This window comes from Athene cunicularia, assembly GCF_003259725.1.
Source record: "Athene cunicularia isolate RWA chromosome 2 unlocalized genomic scaffold, athCun1 chr2_part1, whole genome shotgun sequence".
In the NCBI taxonomy this organism is placed as follows: domain Eukaryota; kingdom Metazoa; phylum Chordata; class Aves; order Strigiformes; family Strigidae; genus Athene; species Athene cunicularia.
Window position 1 is genome coordinate 118,020,270 of NW_020799095.1, and position 24,497 is coordinate 118,044,766.

At 39.9% G+C, this 24,497-nt stretch overlaps 1 protein-coding gene across 1 annotated transcript in view; it reads right to left on the bottom strand.

Moving 5' to 3' along the window:
- Positions 1-24,497, bottom strand: part of SLCO5A1 (solute carrier organic anion transporter family member 5A1) — a 79,813-nt gene that overhangs the window by 8,454 nt on the left and 46,862 nt on the right. The window contains exons 5-8 of the mRNA XM_026842121.1: positions 20,261-20,459; positions 7,381-7,540; positions 3,510-3,751; positions 381-445 (exon numbers count right to left, since the gene is read on the bottom strand). Of these exons, the coding sequence (XP_026697922.1) occupies positions 381-445; positions 3,510-3,751; positions 7,381-7,540; positions 20,261-20,459 (666 nt within the window). The remainder of the gene's footprint in view (positions 1-380; positions 446-3,509; positions 3,752-7,380; positions 7,541-20,260; positions 20,460-24,497) is intronic.

A 24,497-nucleotide genomic window follows, 5' to 3' on the forward strand; every position in this document is an offset into this window, starting at 1 on the left:
CCTTTTCGCTTCAATTTGAAATTAGACATTAAGTAACTATTGCTTCTTACTTTAAAAATGCAAAGAGATATTGCTATTGATGAAAGCAATAAAAATCTCTTTCTAGAAAAGAAAATATCCTTATAATGTTTAGTAACTATTAATTTTTAAATAAAATTTGAAACTGTAAAAATATCTCTTTCTGGGACACAAATGTTGTTCTAGAAAGTAAAAAAAATACATTCTGAGCTACAACATTTTCAGAAGGCATTAATTTCGGGTTTCTAATAAAATTAGTCCCGCAATTTATTTCAGATTTATGGAATTTTAGTACTTTTATGGTATATTTAAGCAGAACATGGTGAGCCTTTAGGGAAATGTTGGGCAACTGTAAGACTTACCAAGAGTTCGTAATAAAACAAACTGCATTCCTAGTGCAAATGGCCGCTCCCCATCTTCCACAGACCTAGCAAACGAAAAGAAAACTCCTCTGAAGAAACAGTCATAACAGATAAACATTACGGTATGTTCCGGCTCGCTCTACCTCCTGGCTTTTTTCTGAGATACAAAAAGTCTTTCTCTAATTTCTTCCACTTAGCTTCTAATATTATTAACTCTTATTGCTTGGAAAAAATACAGCCAGGCCCTCCTGTCCCTGTTTTATCAAAATCTCAATCATGCTTTTTAACCTTTCTTTACCTGTGTAAGGTCTGAAGAACTGGATTCAAACCCTTTAAGAAAATTTAGAGAATCTATCCAAAATGTTTATGGCTTCTCATGATAGTCTCCTGTTATTTCATATAACATCTTGCTTTATTTTCTTAAGCTTTTTCAGATAAATTAGAATTAATGGGGAATTAAGTTGCTGAAAACTGATCTTCTGAATTTAACAGTTTTCTATATAGTATAAGCACTTTGGAGCTATTTTAGGAAAAATATCAGTAGAAACATCCAAACAGCCTCTTTAAACACTGTTCCTTTTCAATACAAGTAATACAAGATTTCTTCTACTGGTTTCAAAGGAAATGTGTCAAGCTTTCAAAAGATTAAACACAAAGTAATGACATTCCACAATGCAACTACAATTCTAGTAAACTAAAAATTTTCTTCTGATTTAAAAAATACTTTAAAATCTTAACCTAAAGGTCTGAAATTAATATAGGCAGTTTCTAATTACATTGTAATATAAGATAAAAACACATGAAAAGACTGCAGTCAAAGGGGTGCAGCTGTAAAATCAAGGTTTTGAAGTCAAGCACTCAGAAACTGCAAAACTGGAGAACCAACTTGGGCCATAATTTGGACTGATGCGCTGTGCACAATATGTGGTTTGGGACAGTGGGTGTCACTGTTCTTGTGTGTGGGATGACTTTTTTTTTTTTACTGAACATTACAAAATCCTGCTGGAGATGTCCCTTATGCACCTCATTATTGTGAGGCTCACTGCAACATTGATGTTCACTGACTGTAGTTTGCCTTTGCACAACTGCAGTGCAATGATGAGGTTTTTTTATTATTATACAGGTGGAAAACCTGGTGACAGAAGGAATAAGGTCAAAAGTCTCTGAATTGTAATGGCACTATACAGTAGTTATGCTGCACATAGTAGTTGAGCTAAGGTTGCATGAGCAACTGGAAGACTGATGTCCCCACTCTTGAACGCTTGGCTTCACAGTCCTAACAACGATCCTTGCTGTTTGTAGATTTTTTTTAATGAAAACTGGAAGACAAATTCCACCACATGCCAGCAACAGGTGTCTGCATACACCTCAGCCACCTGAGCCAAGAAAATGACAGCAAGAGAGTGCTCATTCTTGCTGGGGATGAGACACAGATGCCTGCCAGAGGGTTTCAGAGCTGTGCTCATGGTTGAGCCTAAGGATAGCAAAGACAAGTCCTGATCTGCCTCACATTTTCTAAGGCTCCATGACCTACTACAAAGAGTTGCTGTTCTTATTTTTATAGGGGACAAACTGTGAGCAGCAGCAGATTAGTAGTCTCAGAATATCAAAGGGAAGATACAAAGACCAGCAGAAAATCCCACTTGGCTGGGAGGACCATTCTTGCAGAAACTAAAGGCCCAAGACTGGTTTAAAAAAGCTCAATTTGGAGGGAGATTTTTCAAAAAAACGGGCGTAAAGGTGTCTCTATGTTAGCAATTAAAGCAGCTCAAGAGAAGCAGATGTATATAGCTAAACAGCTCATGCTGAAGACTTGACTTCTAACCACAAGCATTTCAAGTTTTGTAGGGATTTACTTCAGATGAGGTTTAAGCTGGGCCCAGGGACTGAATGCCCATTTGCATGTGGATCATCTCAAACACTGCAACATGCTTCCTAGAGAAGTTGTCAATGCCCCGTGCCTGCCAGTGTTTGGACAATGCCCTTAATAACAGGCTTTCATTTTTGGTCAGCCCTGAAGTGGTCAGGCAGTTGGACTAAACAATCATTGTAGGTCCCTTTCAACTGAACTATTCTATTCTATTCTATTCTATTCTATTCTATTCTATTCTATTCTATTCTTTCTATTCTATTCTATTCTATTCTATTCTATTCTATTCTATTCTATTCTATTCTATTCTATTCTATTCTATTCTATTCTATTCTATTCTATTCCAATCTTCCAGTTCATCTCCATCCAAAAGGAACTTACTTCTTGAACTCCGAGAGCTCTTCAGCTTCAGATTCCAAACCAAATCGACATATTTGAATCAGTCTCTTTGTCCCTCTGTTACAGGTGTGTTTATAAATCCTAGTAAATAATTATCTCATTTTCCTCTAATTATTCCTCCTCCTCTTCTTTTAACAACAGCAACATATATTATACAAATACAAAGTTATTTTAGCAGTAGAACATATTCTCTTTCAGCTCATTTTTCTTTAAAATATCAAACTTATCACTTACAGAAGCTGTATTTTAAATGGACAAAGAAGTGATAATGTTTATCAGACCAGATGGCAAAGATAGGAAAAGCCAATCCAAAAACCTGATTTTTTTTTTCAAATGGACAAATAAATGTCACTACCTTTCCCTACAATAACTGGGTTGTTCTCTATCCTTAAATGACCACAGTGACAACAACACTACTATACTACAAGTTCAAAATTCCTGTGAAGAAAAAAAGAGAAGATTCAAAACCAGGCATGTGGCAGGAATGAACCATTTTGAGAAAAAGGATAATTTTAAATATTAAATTTTTTCATTTGCATTTGAAAATCCAAACCATTGCTCTAAAAAGTTTGAAAATTTCTTCAGAAGCAATCCTTTTCTTACACGATGCTTTTAGTTGTTCTTTCTGTAAAGCACCTGGAAATTGCTCGGCACTTCATGCATCCTGAGGGGGATTATCGTGTTACATACCCTAAACACAAGCAAGTTCCATCCTATCCATGTCAGCCCTATTCTATTCATCTTTTAAGGATACAGAAGCTTGAAGGTGCTTGGCTGCACTTCCCCAGCCTCTTGTGACACAAGCACTGGTGAAAGCAGGCACAGGAAAAATGCTTAAAAAAACATAACTGAGCTCTCACCTGAGTGTCACTATGATTGCTGATGGTTGGGCGCACGCTGTTATAAGGGTAACAATGAAGAGAAATATCAGGAACGGGATAAGCGTGTTGCAGGTTCGATCACACTTCCCAGAAACAGCATAGCCGTTCTCATTCAGGTAGGTTTTAACAATAACCAGCCGGAGCTGACTGCGCTGGCCCACCGTCGGCGGAGTGATCACCTGGCGGCTCTGGACACAGGCACATTCTGTGTAATTTCTTACCTGGGGAGAATAAAAAAGAACATAAACAAGAACATTTCTACAGGAAATACCGCTGCGAGAAAGATATTCAACAGAGACGTGGTATGACCGTCTCACCGTACTTCTCAATCAGGAATCTTCTACCTCTAGCCTCATTACACCAAGCACAAGCAAAATTACCACTCCAAGTATTTTTAAAGCTGGCCAGGACTTTCTATGATGAGACTGCCTTTCCTTGCTTTTTTTAGGCTGAGTTTAAAAAAAAATCTGGAATATTTTTGGAAAATTCTGCCAAAACTATTCAATCACTTCTGACAGGGAGACTGGAGAAAAAGGTTGGTTTTATTGTGTTACAAAAACTGTGAGGAAACACTCTTCAAGCAGCACTGACAATGCCATATTCTGGAATTTGGCAGGCTGTTGACTTTCATGTTCAGGAGGTGTATTCTGCCATCTCGGTGGAAGTCTACCCAGATTTGGCAAAAGAGCCACAAGCTGCACTTCACACTTGAAGCCCAGGACCTTCCAGCTGGATGTGGGTGTGGGTGTGGATGGAATGTGGAAAGGAGCAAAACCAGAGAATAATGGGAAAGCAGAGACTTAAACAGTGAGATGGAGGGCATGAGGGATTCCTGAATAGACAAGGAAGCTGAAATTAGGATGAAGAGACTGAATAAAAAATTGGCATTTTGTAGGCACAAGAGACTGTCATTTGAACAAGGTAAGGACAAGCTAGATAAGAAATAGCCTCCTGTCACATTTATTCCACTACTGGTTTAAACTAATTTAATGGCAAAAGGGTGTGCAGCAGATCAGAATACAACAGTGCTAGAGAATAAACAGGTCAGGACCTACGTGATGTTACAGGAAGGTTTGGGTTTCATGTTTGTCTTCATAAAACCTAGGACCACACATGCACAGAAGCCACATTACAAGACCATCTTAAGGTTGCAAATTTAAGCACTTGGGGACATCAGGAAATATCCAAATTATGGTTGCTTGTCAACTCTAATGTATACCTTTGTATGTGTTTGTGCTATGACGTGGTCTCACATTTTCTTCCCATGGGATTTAGCTAAGCGTCTTAATAGTATATCAATTTATCCAATAATTTACCTCCCATTTTTAAAATGTGGCTCCAGGTATTTTTTTTCCTCACACTAAATATATTCCACTACAAAGACAGAACGGCTCATATTTCATATGGATTTTTCTATCACACTCACCACCACAGCTTAACTCTTTCAAAAGGAGTAATTTATCTTCAAAACAGTTATGAGGCACTGATGTTGTTATCTCTATTTTGTAGCTAAGTAACTAAAATAGATCAAAAGTTTCACAATTGTGGGTGACTAATTTGAGACAATTGGGATCATTTTTTTCAGAACATTTTCCATTATATACAACTTAATATATTCTAAATGTACTTTTCATGCCTTCAGATACAGATTTAGTCACTTGGTGCTTCTACAAATGGCACTTCTGGTTATTGCTCACGTCCATCATCCAGAATACGATGAATACAAGATTGATGATCAGCTGGGAGAAGCTTTGTTTAAGTGACTTGCACATCATTTAGGAATGAAGGCAATGACAGATTCCAGTTTTCCAAGGCAGCACTCCATTCTCTTGTATCAAATGAGTATCTGCTTTCTTCCTACAGTCCCTCACCTTAATGTTCTTATTGCTTCCAACTGCAAATGCCAAATAGGCATCCTACAGAAAACAGTCATCTTTAGTACACAATCTTGGTTCATCACCAGAGAAACCAAGTCTGTTTACTAAATGAGACAGACATGGCACAACAGAAAAGCTAGAGTATAAGAATATATATATAAAACAGGTATGAACTGCACACTGGCATCCTTTTCCCCTACTTCCAGTTTTAAAATGGTTAATTTTGAAAACACTATGGTATAAACTTAAATCCAAATGTCATAGGTTCACAACATTTTGTGTGTGACACAGTGGCACAAGTTTACATTTGTTGTTTTTAGAAGTACCCTACATAAAGCATTATTTAATGAAGAAATGCATTTTCCTACCAATGTCAGCCCTATTCTACTCACCATTAGCTACCGCGTTAAAACTTCAGGCCATGAAGGATCTTTTCTTAAATCATAAGAGGAGATAGCATGTTTCAAAATCTATAGTGAAAAGCACATACTCTCAAAGTACCTCCCTACTAAATGGATTAATGTGCCTGCATCAGGTGAAAAGTAGCAAAGATCAAACCTATGTCTCAATCCAGCAAAGCACAAATAAGATTTATATAGACACTGAAAGTTAGCCACAGGATAACATCACAGGCTTCTCCAACTGGATCAAAGCAATCTTTTACTAAAAAACAGCAAGATACTCTAAAAAAAAACCCCAAAAAACAAAACCTATAAAGGAAACTAATCTGTTCTCTGTGGCATCTATGTATGAACCTGCATTTTCAGACCGCTATCCAGTCAACCTGAGAAAGCACAGCACTGGACATAACATCCTCCTGCTTCACTGACTGGCTCAGGACTGCAAATCATGGGATTGATACATTATAAATAAGATTTCTGGAAAGCACAATCAAGTCCTGAGAAAATCAATGTTTACATTACTTCCTGTCTTTTTTAATTATCCTTCTTTAAAGGAGAGTGGTGTAACAGAAGAAATTTGAGTTTGTTTTTTGTATAAAACGAGCACGAGCATAATGCTCTGTTGCTATTCAGGTCGGAGTATACTTTCCAATTGCTTTCTTGTGCCCAGTCCTGGAAACTACCAAATTTCCATGGTGTGATTCTACCAGCAGGGTGCCATTTCCCAGTCCATCATAACTGGAAGATTTGGCTGTAACAGGAAATGTACTTCCAAGAAAGAAAGTGGATTATTTACATTCTTTAAGTTCTGGTTACCTGAGTTCAATGACAATCTCTTCATTTAGCCTAGAAGAGGTTTAGAGAAAGGTTCTGAGAATGGCTAAACTATTTTACAAGAACAGAATACATGGGAAGTCTTAACCTAGCCATACAAACAAAACACCTATCAATGTATTGGTGAAAGTGCAACCGATACTTATGCAAAATGACAAGACTGACACAATCACCAATTACTTTAAACAGACCATAACTAAGTTTAAGCAGGAGTTTAAAACTCTTCCAACTACCTGAAAAATTCTTCCATTCAGACAGGGAGCCAAATAAACCCCCAAACTGCTCTTAAGAGTAACATTGATGAGTTTTTAGAAAGACAGTGTTAGATGGCTGCCTATGTTAGCAGAAAGCTGAATTAGATGACACTGACTCGAGGTCCCATCTCCGAGCCCTGTAGGAACAGCAGACATGCAGGCCATTGCCATCGGGGACTTCAGAGTCTGCACTGGAAATATCAGCTCTCCCTGCCCCATGGCACTTTACACTCACTTGGTTGGAGGATTCACTTGGTACGAAACAACTTATGCATCAAGATTGTATGTAACGGAAAGGAAGGGGGGTGGGACCATGGAATAGCAGCATTACGAGCCTTTCAAAACATGGAAAGACTCACACAGCAGCTTCTCTGAAGCTTAGAGAGGGGATGCTTGTGCTAGAAACAGCAGTTGTCCATCTGCATCAGTCCCGAGGGGTTGTTCATGGGTCATATATGGGTGGATGGGTGGGTGAAGCACTTACCCCTGTGCTATGGTTTCCACCATTGATGCAGCCAGCTAGGCAAGGATTAAAATACGTTATTCCATCTGATCCACAGACAGGCTCGTACTCATGAATCTTACATCCACAGTTAACATTACAGCTCCCAGTCAGATTCCTGTGGGCCATGGCAAGAGTGGGACTGAAGAAAGGAGAAAGAACATACTAGTAGAGCAAGCACAGATATCCTCTGTTCAGAAGTAGAAAATATCCTACTTATTAACTCCGTAACTGAGAGTTGATTATCAGAGAAAGACTGATAGGTTATACACATGATTTAAACAATATAGAACACTCAAGGCATCCCTGCCATCAACTAAAAACACAATAAAAAAAATACCAAAGTTTAAAACTCGCATCTCATTTGCTTAGATAATAGTTGTATTTTCCCCCCGTTTTTCTTAAGAGTTAAGACATCACTATTTTATATGTCTCTCCTAAGCTGCAGCAATTTGTTGTTGATTACTAGTGAAGGGATCAATGTAAGCATTATGTGAACTAACAAGCATCTCTTCCCACATACCAACAACTGTTCAGAAAACTTAATGGTTGTATTATTTATATGTATATGTGAAATCTACAGAACACTCTCTAGATCTGGAGGAGTGCTGTGCATTTACTAAATGTCTAGAAGAACTACTGTTCTGCTTCCCTGGACCATTCCCCAAAATCTTGCCAAAGCCCAACTTTCTTGGTCCTTCCAGAAGGGTCTGTCGGTATGCTCAGAAAGAACTAAAGGGAATTTCAAAGCTGAAGCACATGCACACATCAAAAAGCAGGCTTTTCGTTATCAAACACTTCTGCTCTGAACAGGTGGTTGAACAGATCAACTGCCACAGCAAGGAACTTTATCAACTCTTCACTGGCAAGTGCCATGCCAGCCTGAGCATGTCCTCACCACGGGATGAATGCGCAAAGGGACTCCAACCAAGGTCGCAGCTCATGGCACTCATCTGAGCTCAGTGACTCCTGTAACAAGGCCTGAATGAAGCACTGCACTAAAACAGCTACAAGTCTCTTCTGATTCACCCTCTCCTCCCGCTAACACCTCTGCGTGGCACATCTGGGCCCTGTCTAGAGAGAGCAGGTCACTCGGAAGCAGTTTTGGTCCCCCCAAATGGCACTGCCCTAGGTGCTGGGAGTCCCAAAGTAAGAAAAACTCCTAAGACAGAACCAACACCTGATATCCTGAGCTGCCAAGGAGCAGTCAGTACAAACCACTGGGTACCAGAGTGCAACTCATAGCCAGAACTGAGATTTCAGAAACATATAATCCTACTGTGGCTCTATTTTACAATATCAGTTCTACCATTGCAGCTCAATCCAGAAGTGACAAAGGCCTTAGTAATAGCAGTGTCCATATCTGTAAAATCAGAGTCTTCATCAGAAGATGATGGGGGGGGGGAAAAAAACCACAGATCAAATGGTGGGTTTTGCCACCAGTAGAAAGAAATCAATGGTGGTTACAACTGACTACCAGCTGTGACCATCACAGTTTTTGACTCAGGTTTACTAAGTCACCCAGTCACCAAATTGCCTGGATCCCGTCTTAGATACCATATCACTTCAGCCCTGCTCAAAACAACTCTGAGGTCACTTAAAAATGCCCAGCTTTGGGCACAAACCCTCAAGGAGACAGCCACTCACTGCGCTGAAGGAAAGCCCAAGGTGACTGGACTTTTGACATTCCTGGGTAGAGTAAGGGCTTGAGTACAAAACAGAGGAGGAAGAGCAATAGCAGGTACAAAGGCAGCCTCACTGAAAGAAAAGAATAGTAAAAGCCCCTACATAACTGTATATACAAATTCTGATTATAGAGAAACAGAGGGAGTTAAAACAAAGGTATTAAAGAAAGAAAATATGGAGACTAGTTTGTTTAAATCAGACTGGCATAATTGGACCCACTGTATATAGAGTGAATATCAGAGGATGTAAGTTGTTAAATCTCTATTATCTAGAAGCTCCTCATTAATGAGGAAGTAATTGATGATCATATCATATTTTTCTGACAAATAACTGGTCTGAAAAGCCATTTACTTTTAGTCAGCATATTTTCTTGAAAACCTCAGACTAGTTTTTAAAGAGCTGCTATACTAGCTTTGGCCCTTTCAGTTAATGGGATTGCTTAGATGAGTTTTATAGCATTGGGTTTTTTTCCTTGGCTGGCTAAAGGCTAACTGAAAATGGTTTTTTTGTATGCAAAAACCTTTAGAAACACATGAAAATGGTTGTTGAGACCACAGTTGTCTCTTCACCAGTGTCCTGTCTCTAACAGTAGCCATAAGAAGATGACTAGAGAAGAGCAAGAACAGCGCAAGTAACTTCCCCCAGAGTATTCTCTCCACACTAATGAGTCTCAGTCCAAAATATGTTCTAAGCCTGATGTGGCTTTTTCATTAATAAGCCTAAATTTGTTTTTCCCTGTACTTCTCCCATTGAGATTAGATTTTTTACATCTACAATACCTAACAGCAAGGAATTTTTAACAGCCCGCAGGTTGTTACATGAGCTATTGTTTGTTTTAAACCTATGTCTTACTATAGGGCCTTATCTGACAACCCCCACTTCTACTACTTTACTTGTAAACTCTGAACATATGAAGGCTCCTGAAAAAAATAAACTTAATGGGTTCCTATGGCCAACATGAAAATATTTGCAAGCTAGTGAAATCTTGTAGTTGCAATTAAATAATCTAATATTAACTAATCTAATCTAACCACATCTAGTATGACCTGAAGGCATTATGCCAGAAGTTACCTGATAGTATAGGCATAAAGTATTACCTTTTACTCATGCTATTACTGAACATGCTAGCTCAGGTACCAAAAAGAAAATAACCGTTCTGCTTAGATATAGATAGATAGATAGATAGATAGATAGATAGATAGATAGATAGATATATGCAGACATACCTTGAAATGTAAGTTATCTTCTGCTGTCTTTATGCAGACAAATCATAACAAGCATGAACTTTTAAATGGCCCATATTGTATTTATACTTATTTTTACTACACTTTGCCATGCCCTCTATCTTGTTTCAGGCTGATAAATTAATTTAATAAGTGGAAAAGCAAGAGTCTGCAGTGCGGTTTATTGCTGGTTCAATTTTCTGCATCTCATTTGGAATTTCATCTGGGTTTAAAATACTGCCAACAACACAAATGCATTAAGGGAATGGAAAAGTTGCCTGAATAACCTTATTCATACCAATCTATCTCCAAGTGATACAGTTGGCTGAGGCTAGGGACCCTAGCTCTTATTTCCTAAATACTTTTCTGTCTAAAGAAATCACAGTTCCTGAATTGTGCACCTGCGCTCCCTCTTTACCACATAAGGTGATTCCAAGTCACTGAAAACTGAAAAGCAGCTGATATCAACATTTCCACCTGAAGCTTCTCCTGTTACTTAGGAAAACCTCCATTTTATTATGTTACTTTCTGTCTTAGCTGCATTCTAGTCTTCTAAGCGCTAATTTGTGTCTTAAAGTACCCGAATGTTAGGGACTGCAATATACAGTACTGCAGTGTGCATGTTTTTCAGAAGATAGAGGGCCACTTTCAAGCCACTTGTTTTATGGGCTTTAATTTACAATACATAAACCTGAAAGTTTTTAGTCCTTCCATGTACCAAAGCCAGAAAGGCAGGTTCTGTAAGGAATCAAGACAGCTGGCACTTCTGAAAATCTCCAGAATTCAGGACATTGGAAGTGAGGGCCTGACCTCCTCCCTTCAGTGACTTTCTGACTGGCACTCTGGTCAGGGAAGGTGAGATGGAAGCTGAAAGTGATGGCAAGATCAGATCAGAATAGGGTCTAGAGACAATGATCACAAAGAGTCTCAGTCCACAACAGCTCTTCGCAGTGATGGAGCTGACCTTGGACTCAGCCAGCTCAACTTGTAACTCAGACGACCAAGCTCCTGGAAGTAGGGGGTTGGGTTACAATCTGCACCCTGACACTGTATAGGAATACTGATGCCCACTACAGACAGCTCAGTGAGTTCCTACACATGGAGCAAAAAGCTGTGCCTTGTGCTGACAGCCCTCTTAAGACACACCACATTTCATGGATTTACAACATATCTCTTCTGAAGTGAGGAGGAATCTTCCTCTTCTTCATCAGATCTGCAGTTGTCTGAGGTGGGAACACTGGGGTTCCAGGTCCTCCTCAAGTTGAACGGGTTCAAACCTACACCTCATTGACAGATGTTCTTATCAGCAAGCTCCAGAATGGGATTTCTTTCCATCCTTTCTGCTGTAGCTGAACGTGATCTCAGTCCTGCCCATGTCTCCTCATCAACAAATCTTTACTGTTGTATCTACAGGCAAAACCTGGAACAGTAACCAGGACTGAACCCATTTCTTCCAAGGGGAATCTCCTTTCAGAAGGTTTTTAAGTTAGGTTCCTCTCTTGCTTACTCTTTTTTCTTCTTCTGCATCTCTATACACTTCTCATTTTTCCTCCTTTCTCTTCCCTTTTATCCACCATCAATCTGTGCAGCAGTGATGGTGGTCTTGGGGACATCAGGAGTTCAGGGTTAGATTCTCTCTGACTAAATTGCTGGATAAAGGCTACCACACAGAAGGTGAGCAACTTTTGTGGCAACCAATTTATTGACTTCCCAGAAAAAACACACTGTCAGGCAGCTCTTATATCCTCCGCAGTAACTGTTAAACACAGCGGCCAATGCTAATAACATGGGTATCAGCAGGAAACACAAACACATCCCTTATGAATCTGGACATATTTCAAATGCTCCCTTCTCGTCTTTGAGTCACAGCAGGTTAAACACCTGCACCTGCCTGGCTCCCTAAAACCACATGTCTGTGCTGGGTCACTGGGAGAACTCTGGCCAAAATACACACAATAGTTTATTTCACTTCAGTAGTCTGTGAGAATAGGTAAATATACTAATCTCTGAGATTGAAGAGTACAAAATATGCTTAATCTGGATTTTGGAAAGAATTCACATATTTCAAACACGTCCCAAAGTTCTTCTTCAATCAATGCACTCCCCTACCTTCTCCGCAGTGGTCACAATGGCAGAGATTTAATTTAGGTCAGAAGACAGGGCCATGCAGTCTGTCATTTGCATGTTTTTGTGACTCTTCATAGCTAGAGTGCATGGAATGTAAACAGTGAAGAAAGTTGGTGCTTTGAGAATGCAGTTTTGGATAATTATTATTCTTGTGGGTTTTATTACAGTGGTACCAGAACCCTTTGGTGTGTCATTAGCTTAGTTTGAAAGGCTACTTTGAATACTCCATATGTCACCTTTCAACAGTGTTTCACAGACTGCAAGATGCTGCAGCTCATGGCTGTAGTCACTCTGGCCTCAATCCAGAGGGGCACAGCTTCTAGATCCTCTCTCAAGACACTGGATCTGCATAGCTCCATGACACAAAGCAGTCCTTCCTCCCTCCTCCTGCCTGACACTTTTAAACTAGCTGACAGTTTTTTCACAAATAGAAGAAAAAGTGTCCTTCATTGCATCATTTATGCAGCAGTTCACTGATGGGATATAAAAGCCTACTTCCAAAGAATACTGAAGCAAGAGGAGAGGTTGCATGAGCAAAATTTAAAGGTCTTTTCCAGAGACTAGAATATACACATGAAAATCCCCAACTTCAAGAGAAGACTGTGCCCTTTGTCTTCTCACACCTGAGAGGTAAGCAGAGCTGCAGACACCATCCTATTTCTGCCTAAGGCACATGTGCAGTTCAGTCCAAATTTCTGAGAACAAATGCCAGTATGACCCCTGCAGAATCTCCAAAACCAGATAGAGCTAAGTACTAAGCTCTGTTGGGGCATGAGTATTTGTACATGCACCATAAGCAAAAATTTTGCCTTGGGAATTATGTTGGTATCGCAATCTCTCCACACCGGGCACTGCAGCGTAATATTCAATTAACTGTGCTGCCTTGTTTGCCCTGCTCTCAGTATTGCTCAATGGTCACTGCTGTTGAAAACTAGCTCAAGTATCTCTGCTGTAAGCAGATCAGTAGATATTCAGGGAATTTTTGCACCTCCTCAGCCAGGCAAAAGCTGGACTGAACAGGAATCTGAACTGGGTTTGAGGCTGCATCCTCGAGATCCTGTACACATGCTCACAGGCTGTCATGGCTGCAGAGTTTGCTTGGCTTCACATCTGTAATGTGTGGGCAGGACCGCTGTAAAGGTTAAGAGTTGGTATCAGACTTACTTCTTCCCAGCTACCCCACAGATCACAAGGGATGTTCTGCTCCCATCTTCTACATCCGACTAGATCAGAGGCTGGGCTTGGGAGCCACTCTACACACATCAACCATCACCCGTGTCGTCCGGCTCCTCATCTCCTGTCATTAATGACACTAAGCAGTACGACTGCTGCTTAGTGATTTCCACTTGACTCATTTTTAATGTATTTATACACCACTATTTGATTTTGCTGAATATGCTTGTCTTTCCAGCTGGGTACTTCTCCAGCCGATCAAATGTGACTAAGTAGCTCTTAAATATTTATTGACCATCTATTGATCACACAAATCAGGTTCCCAAATTTAGCTCTTGGAGCTACTTTACAATTTACAGTCTAGTTGGATGTTAACCAAAGCCTTTCTGAGTGTTTTCTTTCTTGCGCCACAAACAAACAAGGCACAGTTTTAGAAACAAGTTGCAGCTTGAGCAGGAAATTAAATATCCAGGGCTGATATTGTTTCTGTCACCTTCTCTGCTATCAGCTGAAACTTGTCTTATTATATCACACTGGATTCCAGAAAGCAATATGCAGCAACACGTCATACAGCAACAGGCAGACTTTTCCAGTAATCTCTCAACAGAACTTTTTCTCTGATGGAAAACACCAAATCATCAAAACATTCCTCAGTAACATACTGATTCCAGCAGCACAGTGACAGAAGTTTCTCACACCAACAGGAGAGGCAGCATTTTTGGAGTTTCACAAGCTCCTCAGCAGCCTGCTGAGCTGGATGTCCCAGATGCCTGAATACTTGGGTTAAGCAGGGACTCCCCAGCCTGCCTGGGAGACCCTCATGCCCACACCCCGGCTGCCAGCAGGGCTCTGCCACCCTGCATACAGACAGGTCCAAGGACAGCTCAGGCTGCCGGGAAAGGCACAGCTCGGGTTCCCCTCTTATCCCACCACCACCTAAAACCCTTCTAAGCAGCAGATGGGTCGTGTTGTTCCACAGGCAGGAGAGCCCGCACCCTGGCTCCCTCTGCTAACTCACTTCAGCTGCACTGCCGAACGTTACCGTGACACAGAGGTTAGGAAATCAGCTTAAAAATAAAGGCGAACGAAATCAGGCATGCAAGAAATTAGAAGCATGAAACTGGAAACTGAACTGAGACCACTGATAATTTAATCTCAGGGGCATTTTTTTGTTTGCCCCAGAAGAAGCCTTAAGTTTACAGATACGCAAAGCAAATATGCTCAAATTAATAACAAGCTACTGCAAGCTGCGTCTCTCCAGCTTTCATACCTCAGCAAATCACTGGAAGGTTTATTTGGGGGATTTTTTTGTTGTTGTTTACAGCAAATGCCTTGCACACAAGGAGATTTTTTTTTTCATCCTTTCAAGAACATGTGACACAAAAAATTACCTATTAACTCTGTTTTCAAAAGCTCATTATCAGACAGTTGTAAGAGGTGCATGCTTTCATCTTTATTACCTTCACTGTTTACTCATTGTTAACTTCTCTGTCAATAATGGGAAACTAATGAAAGATGAAGGAATTCAGATGCTGGAGACATTAAATCTCTACTGACACATACCTGTGTAACCCCACTTTCATCACACATGATCCACCATATAGCACATAATTGTAACAGATTTCTGTGAACACTTCTCTCAGGAGGGGATCATTTTTTCTTGAAGGTATGTACTTTTTCAGCAGTGAACTGAACCAAAGTACTCTACTAATCCTGCCTTCTGACACTGGGAGGCTGCCTACTCACCACAAAGGAAAACAGAGCATTGATCCCTAAATTACTGCACAGAACATCACAGATTTACCTGCATCTGTCAGGAAGAGCAGGCTCTTACAGAAATTGCAACAAAGCTACTAAGTCCTGCTCATGAGCTGGCCTGTGGGAAAAGCAGCTTAGTTTCAATGCACCCACTGCTGTAGACACACAGGACGTCTGAGAATCAGCTGCCCCGCTTGCTTCAGTGGGTGCAGGTGCTGTCAGCTTGCAGCGCTGCTGCACCTGAGCTGCCAAGGACACACGTCATGCAGGAGCACACTAACAGAAACTAGCCCCAAATGACAGCGTTTCCTGAACTATTCTTTTAACTACAAACAGTGATGACGCTCTTTTCATTAATAAGATTCCACTGTAAGTTTGCTAAATGTGTGTGCTGGGACAAAACCCAAAATCCCATCTGAGAAATTGCATTTGTTCACTTCCCAGGGGGACTGTTCTGTGTCTCCATGACACAATGTTGGTAAAGCTAATAAAAAGGAGACGTGTATTAGATGTGACTAATGATAAAAGGGACTCAATTCCTAATTTTTTTTTTCTAAATCCTGCCCTCCTCTCCAACTATTAGTCTGCGGAAGGCTTGTGGTGTAAGAGTAAAGTAAGAAATGGGAAAGAATAAGGTAAGATGTATTGCCTGGAGTTTTTAGAGCTGTAACCTGTTATTTCAGACATCCAGCCCGGGACTGAAATTTCATCATGCTGTCAGTCAATTCACATATATTGGAAAAAAAGTTGGACCCTCTTCCCATAAGGCTACAATCCAAATGAAATGCAGTTTAGAATAAATCAAAAAACAGTGCCTGACTATATTTTGGTAACATCTAAACAAATAATTGTTTTGCACATATTTTCTTCATATTTATTTAGATCACTAGTAACCTACAGGACCAAGGAAACACAAAGCAAAGGAGATAACCCCTCACCACATAATTTCTATAATCTTAATACTGGGCTGCATAATAAAAAGGATTATTTTAATTTGTTAGCAGCATTTTTGGTTTGGTATTGAACGACATTCTAGATGGCAGAGATCTGCAGTCTTCTTGTTGGCAAGCAGCTGGAATCACAGCAATGATGCAATTTTTGTGTAGCTGTCAAACAAGGGACCCTCTCACTGTGTTAGCTGGATTCCTTCTTTGTTGTTATTGTTCTGATCCAATTAGTCACTGCTTTCAAGTTAAGGGATCCAACGGGCTGATTGGACTGAAAGAGATACAAGAATAACTGAAACCCAATCTGGTTGTACAAGAGGAAGAATAGAATTTATTTCTTTTTATGTGTAGTGCCTCAATAAGTCAACTTCATGCTTTAACTAAACCTTAATTGCTCCAAAACAACTGAAAACAATCAAAAGGGTCTGTTTTGATTCATCACATACCAGAAATGTGAGAGATGGAACGGAACTAATCCAAGAATCTGTCACTGTGAGTAAGCTCCCCATGGAGACTGTTTTAGCTGCCTTATACCACAAAACATGGAAAAGACATGTCTACAAACAACCAAGGCAGCTGCTATTTCCCCTTTGTTCAGCATTGGTGAGGCCACACTTGCAGTGCTGGATCCAGATCTGGGCTCCCCAGTAAAAGAGAGACGTGAACATACTGCAGAGTCCAGCGAAGGGCCACTAAGGTGCTAAAAGAGACTGGAGCATCTCTCCTCTGAGGAAAGGCTGAGAAAGCTGGGACTATCCAGCCTGGAGAAGAGTAGGCGAGGGAGAGAATCTCCTCAATGTATATAAATACCTGAAGGATCTAAAGAGGATGGCACAAGGCTCTTTTCAGTGGTACCTGGTGACAGGACCAGAGGCAGTGGGCACAAACTGAAACACAGGAGGTTCCCTCTGAATGTCAGGAAACGCTTTTTCACTGTGAGGGTGACCGAGTACTGGCACAGGTTGCCCAGGGAGGTTGTGGAGCTTCCCTCCTTGGAGATTTTAAAAGTCCTCCGGACAAGGAGAAAATTCACCGATTCAGGACTTACCATTTGGATGCTGGTTGTGGTGCAAGAGAAGGGATGTGGTACCATGGTTTGATGTAAGGCTACTTACACTGTGTTCAAATATCAAATGTGCCTTCAGAGACAAGGCTGGAGCATGGAAAAACAGGTTCTAAAATGCTGAGATGTATAATACAGAGGTGCCCTTGACCTTCCTGATAACAGAACTGCTGATGACACACCAGCAACGACAAAGCTGCTTGTGCCCAAAATAAAACAGCAGAAAATCCTTGCAAATGTATTCTAATGCCTCCAGGTCCTATCCACTTCCTTGCAGCTGGTACAGTTAGAAAAATACTGAGTTATGAAACATACTAAATTATGAAATATCATTGCCTACTTTGCTGAGTACTGGTATGCACATACATCTATGTTAACTAAAACCCAGTTTATCCTTCTCCTCTGTACTGGTTTATGGGTCTGTCCATCAATGAAAAAAACCTGAAATGTAAAAGAAAAGTACAGCAGAAGTGAACGTGTTTGTCCAGAGAAGATTCTCCTGCAGGGTATGTCTACACTCCCCAGTGCAGCAGAGGTCTGGGGGCTGCTGCCAGCGCAGGTAGCTCAGACATCAGACCCAGCACAGCCATGTTAAGGTACTGTATCGTGCAAGACATTTAGTCTGAACCAAGTAGCTGTACTGCTTCTTCTATCCAATCTAGCCTTTTGAACTGGCTTTGATGTCCACACGCTGCACTGCATTGGAACAAGGGAATAAAGTATGTGTTTTATTAAACCTCAAAATGAAACCATGTTTTTTTGTTACATGAACAATAACATTCTTTGATGTCTGAGTTAAGGAGTTGCCTGCTAAGGAAATGATTTGAAGCTATCAAACGACTGACCATGAGGATTAAGAGAATGCTTATCATGTCACATATTCAAGATTAATATATGTGTAGTGCTGCTTTTTTACTGTCATTTTGATAATAAATTTGGATTTGATCACTGCATTAAAAAAATCACACAGGGCTGGCACTGCAAACTCCTGAACCATGATTTATAACATGCTGGTAATTCTCAATTTCTGATGACATTACGTTAAGTAGTCTAAGCATACTGATCTTTGTATTTCAGAGAGCTGATATACCTCAACACTTTTGAGAATTTTGCCATTACCATCTCTCACCTCTTTTCTCCATAAGAACAATTAGATGAAGGTGGTAAAGAAGTAATGCTACTGCAGACTTTTGGAACAGCTGTGAATAGGTGCCTATTTCAATTCATGCTATATATTTACTGCAAATGGTAGTATTTACTGAAAAAAAGAAAATAGATACTCTTACAATTCCGGTGTGAAGGGTATGTGTTACATAGCAATAGTTTACCTTGTCTTCAATTTAGAAATAGTTTTGAATTAAATAGCACTTTTTCACAAAGAAAAAACCACAGCCTTCTCATTAGCTAGGCAGGGACATTCTGACTTGCCACACAGTTCAATTAATTGCCATCTGAAATTTATGTTTTAATTCCTAATAATTTTCTTCATCTATGCCCACAGTCTGCAACAAACATCAATAGAAGGTGGTCAATCAAAGCATTCCACACCCTTCTCATCTCCATTCTCTGCTTTTTCAGTCCACTATGCTCAGACAAGGATATATCACCATGCTACTCCCTTCTACAGTCAGCCCCTCAGTACCAAGCTTTAACTCTAGGTATTAAGACTATAAAGGAGTGAACCAGCTTTCCATCAGCTTGTGACTCTCAGTTGCTGGTTTTCCTTGCTCTGAGATTAGGGTTTGACAGTAATGTAGTAACACCCAGCAACACGCAATGCAAAACATTGTCTTTGTTTTTCACTTGGCTTGCTCACTGCCTCACTGTAGGGTTTTTCCCCCCATTTGATCATCTCTTTTCCTGCTCCACACTTCTACACTCTCTTCCAAACCTCAAAAGATTAAGAGTCCAGAGCTGAGCCTTAAAAGCAAGATATTCAAATGGATCTGATACCCAGCACCTGGCCTTAAATAAAAGGCAGACATTGTCTCAGATTTGAGAGAAGGCAGAAGTTATCTCAGAACCAAAGAGAAAGACATTGCTTCAGATAAGTTTGCACTCTTCAAACACTCTGTTCTTGTATTTAAGCTACATGAAGAAGGCAATTTTGGGCAAAAGCTAATGAACAAAATAAGAAAGAAAATAAAAGCTCATGATCAGGCTTCTGAGGAAATACCTTTCAGTGAAACGCTTTTACCAAACTCTCTTCCTTCCAAATATCCCTTAAGAAATGCCCTTCCATACATTTCCTAATGTCACAGCCTAAATCTCTCACTCCCAATATCTTCCTACATCCACATCTTCTTTTTCATGGCAGACTTCTTCATTCTCAATATAAATTTAAGGGTTATGATCTTGCTGCTGTCTTGATAATGATCCTGCAAGTGCTGGAGGGCATTCATATGACTAGTAAGGGGTTCAGAAGCAGCACACACCACTAATGTCAATAGCATATGCCCGAGTGATTCCTCACAAATAGGGACTGTAGACTTAAGACACTATTCTGATGATAATAAACAAAACTATTTAGAAATAGTCTTTATAATCCCTTTAGTATTTTCACAGTTTTCATAAGCAGAAAATATTCTGAGGCAGCAACTAAATTCTGAGCGATCTACAGAGGATACTATTCTTATTTTCCTGTAAAAATCATTGAAGTCCATTTTAATGCATTTTCCCATCCCCTGAAAAGGTGAGATATTACATAAGCTTCATTACAAACTAGATGTAAAACCAAAGCAGCATGTATATCACAATACTCACCTAATTTTCATTTGAGCATGTGGTGGCTTCTTCAGTACATCAGCCATCAGCATTTTTTAAATTTCTTTATCAGGCTTACTGGAAAAAGCTGGTTTTGCCACAGGTGATTACAAGATACTTACCCAGTCGTGTAAGGTATATTTATTCCCCCTAGATTAATGCTTTCACATCCAACAATGAAAAGAGTTGAAAAGCACAGCAGAGATACACCACTGCAGATCATAGCCAACTTTGCAGACTCTCTTGCACCAAGTTTCAGTTTTTTTATAATGTAGCCGCCTAGGACGATACCAACACCAGCACTTGGGACAATAATCACACCTGCCAGGAAGAAATGCAAACAACATTAAAACAGGACCTATGGAAATTGTATAAAACATAAATATTGGTTTCATTCCCTAATGAGATGACTGCAAATGCTGCACTAAGATCTCCATTGTCTGATTCTCTGCTGGCAAACTGAGTCAGAATTTTCAAACCTCTGGAGTGTTGTCAAAGAATTAATAAAAGCCTCCTTATGATATTACCAGCAGCCAAAGCACTATAAGAGAACTATTGTACTTACAGCAGAAACATTGCTTTGTATTTATTTTAGAATGAGGAGAAGGGCAATGTATTTCTTCAGTTTAACTACTGAAAATTCAAAGAAATCCAGATTTGGACACAAATTTTCCTCTTCCTACTCTCATGATTAATTCCAGTGAAGCACAAATGCTAACCTCAGGAAGGACCCCAGAAGCCTGCTCACCTGGGAGTGCACACGTGAGCCTGGCTGCAATTTCTACCTTCTGGATACTTTACTCAAGCTGAATAGCACTTCCCTACATCAGCACCCTGATTCAGCTCAGCACAGTCATGTGGAGCAAACAATCAAACATGAATAAAGAAATTAAGATACTAGAATTAGTATTAGGGTAAATTTAAGACACAAAAGACATGCCTATGAAATTTCTGTTGCTCTGCTGTTGCAGTTAAAAGGTATCAGCTCATCCTCACAGCACCGGGCTGTCCTCGCTTGTCAGGACCTGAGGTGATGTTAAGCCAACAAATGTCTTGCACTTCATTACTTCCCTTGGCTTTTGCTTCTCACTGACATGTGAGAAGGTCTTTACATTAGGTCTTTGCTAATAAAGATGCATTCCTCATAAATATGGAATTTGAACAACTTTTGGCAGCTGTATCTACAGAGAAGGAGCTAAACTTTATAATACAAAATCTTAAAGATGTTGGTCGTCTTTTTAAAGAAGCCTGTAAGACTATCACCTGCAAATATCTTTAATATTATTGCAAATCATTCTCATTCCCTGCTTATTTGTCTAAAGGTGAACAGGACATTATATTTATCAAAATGTTGAGATCGTGAAAGTAAAAGGAAGAGCTAAAAATAGTTGCTGCCTTAATTAGACTGCTATCATCAACAGAATTATAAAACAAAATGTCATTTCATGAGGAAGATTTTTAATAATAACCCTTCACAGAATCAAAACCAGTCTTTCTGCTAAGAGCAGAAATTAAATGTGTAAGTCCTTCTAAGAGAATTAAATGATTTTCATAAAGCTCAAAGCTGTTATCTCTCTCGAGCTGTTAGAGCTCTCATTTCAATGACTGAATATGAATGAAGGAAAGAAATAATGCAAATCCTTTCACTCGCACTGAAAATGATCTCTCTGGGTAAAAACAGTAACTCAGCCATCTGAGCCAACCAGGCATACCCTGCTTTACAAAATCTATGTCAGAGAAGCCCAAAACCACACTGAAGGCAGACTGGGATCACTTGCAGTGCCTTCTAAAACACCCTTGTCAGGTGAACCAAATTCCATGGACCAAATCTGTGGCTACATCAATTATATGAACTAAGGATCTAGCCCAAGGTAAGGGCTTACTGACAAATTAACCTCAGTATTTTACTATTCTTCCTTCCACCATATAGCTTAACTTCAAGTTCTTAACCTCTTTTGGACCTGAATTTACCTCTTCTTTCTTATTCTCTTCAAGGCACAGATACTGGAAAAGCCTTTCAGTAGAACTAAGACTCTGTGTGTCTATGTCTAATACCTTGTCAAAACTGAGCACGTGAACATTTTGCTGAGCATCAGGTTAGTGGTTCTTCCATTAGCAAATTATACTGTGCTGGTGTTTTCATCCATCCTCTGCCACACCGTGAAGACCAGAACATTAAAAATGAGGAGAAGAACATGAGCAAATTGCCTTGCCAAGGCTTGCTCTCAATGAAGAGGATGGAAAGGCAAAGGAAAGAATACACAGAAGAAATATAAAGATAAATACCTCCACGCTGGGGATGGAAAAACTCTGTCTGGGAGAAACTGGAAGGGCAAGAGCAGATTTCACTGTTTGTGCTGAAGGCAGAAGAGAGAAGCACTCAACCCCTTCTACATGTTAGGAAGCCTGACAGGTTCTTTTCTCCTAAGTACAAGCTCTTCATCCTTATGCCCCTCTCCTTCCACAGGGGACATGACATCAGAAGTGATGTACTGTCAAAGAAACACAGCTACTACAGTGCACTTCCATACAAGCTTCCAGGGCAAAGAAAAGCATGTACATCTAATCAGGACATGCATTCTTCTTTTTCAAAGGCATTTAGAGGAGTAAAGCTTAAGATCTGATACTAAGCTGCTGCACTGCATTCTCCTTCATTTTATAATGACAGTTTGGCTTATAGGTATCGTGTGTGTGCTAAATACACTCCAGGGTAAAGTGCTCTGAGGCAATATTGGCTTTCAGTCAGCAATTTCCAAGCTTTGTCCTTTCTGCTGTTGTCAGGATTCTGCGGCACTTGAGGCTTTCCACAGCAGCAAAAGATGATCTTAACAGCTACTAATAGTTTGGGAACAGAAAACTGCAGTATCTGCTAAGCAGGCTACACTTCCAAAGGGAATATCATAAAGATTTTCAAACCAATTCTGTCTGGGATACATGTTATGCCTTTTCTAAAACTAAAGGTAGATCTAATGTTTCTGTAACTTAGAAGAAGTTACTCAAACAGTGCTTTATAATAAACAGTGTGCAGTTCTTCCAATTACAAATTATTTGAAATGTTACTCTTTTTCACAAGTAGATCCACTAGCAAAGCATCCAAAATTTTTACCTGGACTTGTCTAAGATCTACCTGTAAGCTAAAGTCAAAGTTCTTTTATTTTTTTTGACTTATATGGCCTGGAGGCTAAATGCCACCTGCTCTACATGTAGAAAACAAAACTTCAAGCAAGACAAGACTGCAGCACAAGCTGTACGTGTTCAATACATGAAGTTTGGCACGTGGCGTTTTTGCTGATGATTAATGACAGGTTTGTTTAAAAACAGAAAGAAGTTAAAGAATTGCTGCTTATGAATTGAGATGGAAAATGACCAATAAAAACTTTACATCAGTCACATGAACAGATTCATCACGCACATGTACTCAGCTGGCAATGTACATATGAAGTATAGCTGTAATTATATAAATAACACTTAAGTCCTCCTTTTGCTAACCAGAATTTTGTAAATTGGACATGTCTTTTACTAGATTAGCCAGTAGAAATCTAGTACAGAATCTCAAAGTTTCCTTTTCCTATTTTTCCAACAAAAAGAATTTATAAAATCAGTAACAACTGTTGACTTTAATACTAAGTTTAGGAGTTGGGGTTCTGGAACCAGTGCTCATAGCCTGAGATATTTCCTCATCTTCTTCTGTTTCATTATAACAGTCTTTTTCATGTACTTTATAACAGGAAAACAACAGATGTTAATAGATTCACACTCTGAACAGGGTCACATAATTTTTGTTCTTTCTTAATGTACTGGCTGTTGAATATTTTGTCTGGCAAGAATGTTTCTGGGTTATCCTAGGAACAAAACAAGTTACGGAGTGGCAATCCCATCAAGACTTATCACAGTAAAACTCCTAAGCATGTGTAGCTACCCTAAGCTTCAGACAGAATCACGGTCCCATCAATCAACATTTCCTCCTTGTACACAGAACACAGGGATTTCATGCCCTAAAGAAAATCTCATCCCAGCAAGATCTCAATTAGAAGTCACCACATGGTGCTTGTCTGAAGTTTCCCCGCACTGTAGAAAGACTCCTTGTGTTTCTTCCAGCCACTACAGTTGACAAACGATTCCCATGTGAGGTCTCTGCATCTTCTCTCTTTCTTCTGTTACTTTTCCATGACTGATGCCCCTGAGCTTCAGTCCATACTTCAGCCCTGTTCCCACAACTCACTCCCCACACCATCACTCCTTCTCAGGTGCAATATCTGGTAGTATGGGGGAGGGAAGAGCTAACCTGCCCAGAAATCTGCAGCTATTCTACATGGGAAGCACTATGGAGAAGTCAAAAAGATGCTTATAAAGACAAGT